This window comes from Fukomys damarensis, unplaced genomic scaffold (genome assembly GCF_012274545.1).
Source record: "Fukomys damarensis isolate Sample0158 unplaced genomic scaffold, DMR_v1.0_HiC HiC_scaffold_18, whole genome shotgun sequence".
In the NCBI taxonomy this organism is placed as follows: domain Eukaryota; kingdom Metazoa; phylum Chordata; class Mammalia; order Rodentia; family Bathyergidae; genus Fukomys; species Fukomys damarensis.
In genome coordinates this window covers 21359696-21367666 of record NW_022900930.1, presented here as the reverse complement: position 1 = coordinate 21367666, position 7971 = coordinate 21359696, and the positions used below count along the sequence as shown (strand labels likewise).

The 7971-nt window shown below is 37.7% G+C and overlaps 2 protein-coding genes across 3 annotated transcripts in view; one reads left to right on the top strand and one right to left on the bottom strand.

Moving 5' to 3' along the window:
- Positions 1–6: 6 nt before the first annotated feature.
- Positions 7–2447, top strand: Ankrd37 (ankyrin repeat domain 37). The gene is made up of 4 exons (XM_010619755.2): positions 7–279; positions 494–646; positions 1474–1565; positions 2088–2447. The coding sequence occupies exons 1-4, from the start codon at positions 172–174 to the stop codon at positions 2290–2292; spliced, it is 558 nt and encodes a 185-aa protein (XP_010618057.1). The 5' UTR covers positions 7–171; the 3' UTR covers positions 2293–2447.
- A 723-nt stretch (positions 2448–3170) lies between these two features.
- The window catches only part of Ufsp2 (UFM1 specific peptidase 2), a 23314-nt gene continuing 18513 nt past the window's right edge, over positions 3171–7971 (bottom strand). The window contains exons 11-12 of one of the 2 annotated variants that reach the window (XM_010619757.3): positions 7576–7700; positions 3171–3334 (exon numbers count right to left, since the gene is read on the bottom strand). In XM_010619757.3, the coding sequence (XP_010618059.1) occupies positions 3248–3334; positions 7576–7700 (212 nt within the window). In that variant the 3' untranslated portion in view covers positions 3171–3247. The remainder of the gene's footprint in view (positions 3335–7575; positions 7701–7971) is intronic. The other variant, XM_010619756.3, reaches the window with a different exon arrangement.

Below are 7971 nucleotides of genomic sequence, written 5' to 3'. Positions count from 1 at the left end.
CGCGCCTCCTGCTCCTCCCCTTCCCCAGCCAGCCTAGGTTAGCCCCAGGCTGCACGTGTCATTGTTTGGGTACGTGCAGCCTCTGGGACGGGAAAGTACCGGCAACTGAAGATTAAACTGCCAGGGCGCGGTGGCCAGGGGCTTTAAATTCTCCCCCACTGGGGCAGGCCTATGCATTTTTATCTGCCGGTCCGCAGACTCGCCAACCAATCTGCATTTCCAGGGATTCTGGTCCTCTGCTTTAGGCGGGAGATGCTGCTGCTTGATTGCAACCCAGAGGTGAGACTGGGGTCCCTTTGTCCTGCGGGCTAGAACTTCCTTCCAGATGTGTCTTGTTAGGCGGGCCAGCGAGGGCGACAGTGGTCTGACTGCTCAGAGCAGCCAAATTGAGCCCAGAGTTTGACTGCGTTTGCAGTCAGGGAAATTTCAATCGGGAAAGGGCTCAGGGCTGGACAAAGGCGAGAGGTATCCTCAATCTGTTCTCGTCCTGCAGGCGGATGGTCTGACACATCTATTACAGACTGGGTGTTCCGTCAATGCACCCCCGGATTCCTGTGAGCAGTCGCCTGTCCACTTAGCTGCAGGTGGCGGCTTTGCTTACTTTCTTCTCTGGCAGTTGCAAACAGGCGCTGATCTCAACCAACAGGTAATTTAGGTAACGACTGTTGCTGTATCCCACCTGCCCCTCCACCGCAAATTCAGACATTTCCTACTGCCAGTCTATCCAGTTGGTTCAGCTGTTAGAAACATGTCTATAGCAGATATGTCCAACAGAAATTCAAGGCACAAAATTTAAAATATTTTAGTAACCACATTTAATGAAAAGTAAATACTTAATAATTAACATAATTTGTAAAAACATCTTAATATGTATAGTGTAAAGCAATTATTGATGAGCTGTTTTACATTTTCTTTTCACTTCTCAGAGTCCAGTGTGTATTATATTCTTACAGGATAACTCAGCTCACATTTTCTTTTGGTAGTTTTCATCTTCCACTGAATATTAAAGTATGGTGAATTTTAAATTGTATACTTTTTGGCTTCTGTAGAATTGTTTTGCTTTCATTAAATTTTAATGTATGTGGATGTGGTTTTTTGTGGTGGGGGGGGTTGAGACAGGGTCTGACTATGTAGTTGAGACCGACCTGGAACTCACTATGTAGCCCAGGCTGGTCTCGAACTCACAGCGATCCTCCTGCCTCAGCCTCTCGAGTGCTGGGATTACAGGCGAGCGCCACCATGCCTGGCCTAATGTATGTGGATGTGGACACACATTTTTATTAGTGAAAACTTTGCACTAGGTAGGACACTAAGGAAACAGTACCCCAAATAAAATGCTTGAATTTAAAAATCCAGTCTATACAGTGCTGTTCTGAACTAGCCTCCTCAGACAGCTAATCTACAACTTCACTCGCCAACTTCCACCGCTCAGTGCTTTTGGGAGAGACTCTAACGTGCTTTCTTTTCCTACAGGATGTTTTGGGAGAAGCTCCGCTCCATAAGGCAGCTAAAGTTGGAAGCCTGGAATGCCTTAGCTTGCTTGTAGCCAGTGAAGCCCAGATTGAGTGAGTATGAAATATTAAAATAGCTTCAAATTTTGTTTTTTTGGATTAGTGAGAGTCCTGATGTTTAATTGCATGGGCTTTTAAAATAATGCTTGTCCAAGTAGTAATTTAGTGTTATCATTTAAATAGTTACCTGTCAGTGATATATCATATCAATTTGATTAAGTGGAATAAAAATGGATCCTAAGTAATCAGGTGCAATTCTGTTCATTATTCCACTTCATTTTTGCCTTAAGGAGGCATATTCTATAGAAAATCTCACTGACCACGATTGGGCACTCGTTCACTGTGTTGAACACTGAATACTCTTGTATCCATTCAACGATGGAATGCCCATTTTGTTCTGAATCTGCTAGCCACTAAGGATGCAACAGTGAGCAAGAATGAAATTTCCCTATGTCTTCTTTACCTCTTCTACCTTGCAACCACAGTATGAGCACAAAATGCCTTTGTTAGGAACATAGAAAAAAAACTAAATAAGTAACAATTTTTATTTAACTCAATTTTTTCTTCTAATTTCAGTTTATGTAATAAGAATGGGCAAACAGCTGAAGATCTTGCTTGGTTACATGGATTTCGAGACTGTGCCAAGTTTCTTACAACAATTAAATCTATGCAGACAATAAAATCAAGTGAACAACCTATTAGGGATCGCTGTGTCCCAGTGCTTGGACAGAAACGAAGTTTTGGAAGTACAGAAAATATAAGTGAGAAAAGAAAGTGTTAATAAGTTTGTAAAACTTTTTTTTTCCTCCCTCAAGAATCTCCTTTAGCATAAAACTTAACCGTTCCATTTAATTATTGACACTCTTATATTGGTACTATCTCTTTATTTTCTTTTTTTGGTTTGGAGAGTGTGCTACGGATTGAACCCAAGGCCTTTGACTGAGCTATGTCTCCAGGCTTTTAAGTTATTTTAAATTTTGAGACAGGGTCTTCTTTGTTTTTAACTTTTTGAGATTGTGTCTTGCTATGTAGCTGAGGCTAGCCTCAAACTCACCGTGTAGCCCAGGCTGGCCTTGAATTCACTGTGATCTTCCTGCCTCAGCCTCCCCAGTGCTGGGATTATAGGCGTGCGCCACCATGCCCCATGAGACAGGATCTTCTAAATTGCCCAGGCTGGGCTCCAACTTTCGGGAGCTGGGATTATAGGCGTGCACCTCACCTCTGTACCTGGCTTTCATTTTCATTAACATTTTAATATAGTTACTACTATTACTGTACTAGATTCTAGAGACCAAAATTTGTCCTGCGTGGTGGAAGTTTCAGAAGAAAAAAAAATTTTTTTGAAAGAAGATTTTACTGTTAAAACTTTTTAAAAAAACAGATTCATGTTGATTATGAAGAGGTGCAAAGCAGGATTCATTTCATAAAGATCCACAAACTATGGCTTCTGACTTACCATACATGTTTAAACTCCAAGGTGGAGGAAAACTTTCTTCCAAGTGAAGAGAACATTTAAGAATACATGTGATTTACATGCCTGTAATATTTTGGTTGTGCATGTTTTGTTTTTTAAATTATTAAAGAATGTTTAAAGAATAAAATCTATGCAGTATTCACTACTTTTAAAAAAGAAACATTTAAACCATCAACTGTACTCAGGATTTAATTTGAACTTAAACTTTTTATTAACAAATTTGTAATTACACTTTACTACAATCTTTTGCATGCAAGACAATTTAAATACTATTTGGTCGCTGAGGGAGACATAAGTTATAGTAAGCATCCTTGTTCCAAAAGTCTGGGCCCTTCCATCCACACCAGCCCTGAATTTGAGAGAAGGAACACTTTTTATAGTTACCAGACTATATGATGGAAATTGTGCTATTAAACTCTGTCAACAGGACATCAGATCAAGACTCAAATACCTGTCTAATGTAAGGATTGTCTAAGTGTAGAAAATACAGATCTTTAAACATTTGATGATACAGTATTTAATCACAGAAATCATTAAAAAAGAAAAACTTCCTTATAGTAACTATTAGTCCAGATACTGAACTGCACTGGTTCTAAGAAGTACAGTTTGACATGTCTGATAACTGATAACATGTAATAATAGCCTACTTGAAGACTGTTTCTCTTAGCAGTCCATAAGACAGATATGTACCATTCAGTGCCATCTTAGCTACGGTGAAATGGTAGTGGGAGCTCTGAGTTTGTTCCATGAGGACCATTTTACATTCTTTGACTTCCTTCAGGATACAGTGAATTCTACTTTCCACTTTTTATTTACTACTATTTTTTCTAATACCAGTATTAATCTTTCAGCAGAGAAAACTATTTTCAAATGGAATCTCATTATAAATATGATAGTTTATATAGTGGTTGCACCAGTCTGCACTCCCACCAACCATGGAGAAGGGTTCCTTTCTCCCCACAACCCCGCCAACATTTGTTATTGGTTGATTTCTTGATAGCAGCCATTCTTTGTGGGGTGAGGTGGAATCTCAGTGTTGTTTTCATCTGTGTCTCTCGAATGAGAGAGGCAGAAAAATGGAACATTTTTTCATATATTTACTTGCTGTTTTTACTTCTTTGAGAAATGTCTGTTCATTTCAGATGCCCATTTTTGAATCGGATCTTTATATTTGGGGGGGCTGATCAATATGGAGATACCTCAAAGAGCTGGGACTAGAGGTTCCATTTGACCCAGCCTTCCCTCTGCTGGGTATCTTTCCAAAAGAATTAAAAGAATCATATCACAGAGATATATGCTCACCTATGTTTATAGCGGCACAGTTTTTAATAGCTAAAACTTGGAAACAGCCCATTTGCCCATCAGTTGGAAAGTGGATAAAGATGTGGTTTTTCTATAAAATGGAATATTACTCAGCCATAAAGAATGAAAAATTAGATTCATTCATAGGAAAATGGATACATATTGAGGATATACTCCTAAGTGAAATAAGTAAGTCACACATGTGTAAATACCGAATAGTTTCTCTGGTGTGAATAAACTATAATAGTACATAAGGTCCTAATGATATAATGGACAATGTGAAATAGGAAGAAAGGGGCTAAAGTTGTAGGGAAAGTGGGATGGGTAGGGGAAAGGTAATAAGGGGCAAAATATGAGAAAATGAAAAAATGGAAATGAAGTGTTTGTAAAGGGGGAGGGGAGGAGGGGTGAAGGGAGGGCAGGGACAAGGGGAAAAAATGAGAACCAAGACCTGTCATGTAAAGGTACACGATCCTAATAATGAATGTAACTGTACTGTATACCTAAAATGTACCAATAAACTCAATGAGGAAAAAAAAATAACTATTATGACAGTTTATCCAATTTCTTCCAGAGCCACTGATTTATTAAGTACAAGTTTGTTTTTTGTTTTTTAAGACAGGGTCTCACTAGGTAGTCAAGACTGATCTGGAACTCACTATGTAGCCCAGGCTGGTCTCGAACTCACAGGGATCCTCTTGCCTCAGCCTCCCAAGTGCTGGAATTACAGGTGTGTGCCACCACACCAGCCTATTAAGAACAAGTTGATAACTGGATTGTTTTACTTTATGATGAAATTAAATGCTTTGAGAAATACCTGGAAGGAGGTAGCTGGGGACTCTAAAATACCACTAAATGACAAGTACTAAGGTTATTCCTTTAACTCTGAAGATGCTGGGTATTATTCTGGCAGGGCCTAGAGTAAAAATCTATATTATCTAAAGAAGAGAGTGTTTTAGCTCTGTTTTTTTAGTGTGGAGGAAAGAGGGTTGATTGGAAATGTAATTTTTATTTTTTCATTCTTACTATAAAACTAAGACAAATTTGTAAAAATTCAAAGTCAAAAAAGGAGAGAAAAACGAAAATCAGTCTTTCCTCTTTCTAGGTAAACACCATTAAAACTGTTAACAGTCTATTTTTAACTCATTTTTCCTGCAAAACAATATATTTAATGTCCAAAAGTCTCTCAACAAATACAAAAGACTTTTCTATATATTCCTGTTTTAACATTTTCCGGTAATTTCACACATGTAGGCCTTCTCCAGGAAACCAGATCCAGTTTGTTTGTTTTAAAGTGAAATGAGTAGAAAGGGTGCCAAAGAGCAAGCATATTGGGGCCCATGCCTCTTTTCTTCAAGATGACCAGCCTGGGAATGTCAAAAAGAGCCCCATGTGGGGACAGAGTCTGGAGGTGGCAGAACTCGCCTGTGGCCACCTAGACTGCTGGAGTCAGGTGACAAGGGTCTGCTGACAGCTACACCTTGGCTTCATGGTTTTTTATATGTATTACTGGATCAAGGAGATTTCTGCTGTTGCAAAGTTCTATGGAAATATAACTAGCAAAGGAAGACTGCACTTAGTAAGCAGTCAGGGCTGACAGCTTGCCGTATCTAAATGCTTCAGGAAACCCAATCGAGATTATTCCATCTAGTGCAAAGCCCCTCAAGCTAGCCAGAAAGAAGCAATTGTATTACCTATGACACTCTTCTGAGAAATAACTAAGGCTTCTCCTTCCTTTAACATAAAATCTCAATTCCTTGCTTCTCTGCTGGTTCACTACCCTTGGAACTGGACAGGGTCAGGTTTGCCATTCATGGTTCTAAGTGGTCGCTCCACAGCATCAGCCTTACAAACCCACTGTACGCAGCATTATTTTTTCCTTATTATTTTAAAATATATTTTAATATTTTAAATCTATTTTTATATTATTCTTACATTTTCTTACTATTATTTTTTTTCTTGAGAATCCTTTTTTGATTCTCCTGTCTTTCTCTACTAAACCGAGAGCTCCTGAAAGAATCTTTTAATAAACCTCCAATGCTTAGGACAATGGCTGGCACATAGTGCTACTTAAATGCTGAATGAGAGAAAACTTTGCTATACAAACAGTAAATACTTCTATGATTTTCAGAAAGATATGTTCAGTAATCAAAAACTTAGAATTCCTGGACCAAGGATTTAGCTCAGTGGTTCCGCTGCCTGCCTTGCAAGTGCATGGTCCTGAGTTTGATCCCCAGTACCAGGAAACAAACAAACAAACAAACAAACAAATAACCCAAAAAAACCACAAAACTTAAATTTCCAAATGTCTTGAAAAGGAAGACATTTAAAATTTTAAGAACACATTCTCTATTGGTACTTTCTCTTATCATTAACAAAAACTAATAAACTGAGGATATGAGAGTTCTGCTATATGCTAAGACCAAGAACTCTATACACATTAAAACATTTTATCTTTTTATTGCAAGATAATGTAGTTCTGAACAGTATAGCTCTGAAAATAATTTCACTAATGAATTTCAACATTAAACCATCCCTTGTTCCAGCAATTCTGCTTTTAAAAAGTAACCCAGTTGAGCTACAACTTCAAAGAGAAACCTTTCTTTTGATACTGATACTGACTTGATGAAATAAAGAGTAGAGGGTAATAGGATATCTTCATTAGTTTATAATTTAAAATGTCATACATATTCTCTGTAACTTTAATGTATTTGGCAAAGAATGTTATTTAAAATTCAGGTTAATAATGTCTTATAATACTCATCTCCTAAAGATGTAGGACTGAGTTTTCATATGTAAGAATAGTTTCCTGTAAATCTATTTAGATTTATACCTCCATTAGATGATTTACTAGGCATTAATTCATACTCTTAAGTTTGTCTCAACCTCAGAACCTTTACAGAAAAAGATTAGGATAAGTAGTCAAACCTCTGTAACGTCCAGCATTTCACTTAGCTATTTTTCGTTGACTGTAAAATTATGTTTCTATATTCCAGTCTTATATTTTAAGGCATTGATAAACCTTGGTATTTTTGTTTCTGCAAAGCTATAGAATTTCCAAAGAATATACTTATGAATTTTGTGCTCCATTAAATTTGAGAACTGAAAGTTTTCATATAATTTAATGTAAATTTTCCAATTCACTTTGTCCCTCTTGACATCCTTAGAACCCGCTCCTTACAGTGAAGCTCATTGCCTGCAGCTTACTATCTTTTAAAAGCTAGTTTGTTGTCCTTCTCTGAGTTCTTTGCTTTGTGTTTAAATTCATGTTAAACGTAAAGTACTTACCTTTTCTAAAATAACTTGCAGATCTTCTGTACCTGTATAATGTGGATCTAGAATCAGAAATTTTATCTGTCCTGTAATTTCATTCCACGCAACTCCTAGTATGGTATGGGCCAAAACTCCTCCCCCTAAAGAAGAAATATGAAATATAGGAGGGCATAAACTAATTTCAACTGCCTATTCAATTTACATTTAAAAAGACTAATCTAAAACAGCATTAAAATGGACACAGAGTTGAACCCCTCCTGGGTGAGTAACAGTCACTGTCACAGATGGTGTGGAACAACCTTCCACTTCTATTCTGGCCAGGGATTTAGCTCAGTGGTTCTGCCGACTGCTTTGCAAGCTCAAGGTCCTGAGTTTGATCCTCAGTACCACCAAAAAAAAAAAAAAAAAAGA

Bases quoted from the DNA above. Each gene is read 5' to 3' on its own strand.
- Ankrd37 (XM_010619755.2), top strand. From the start codon at position 172: ATGCATTTTTATCTGCCGGTCCGCAGACTCGCCAACCAATCTGCATTT. The intron at 647-1,473 runs GTAATTTAGGTA...CTTTTCCTACAG, and splicing joins GCGCTGATCTCAACCAACAG to GATGTTTTGGGAGAAGCTCC. The intron at 1,566-2,087 runs GTGAGTATGAAA...TTCTAATTTCAG, and splicing joins GCCAGTGAAGCCCAGATTGA to TTTATGTAATAAGAATGGGC.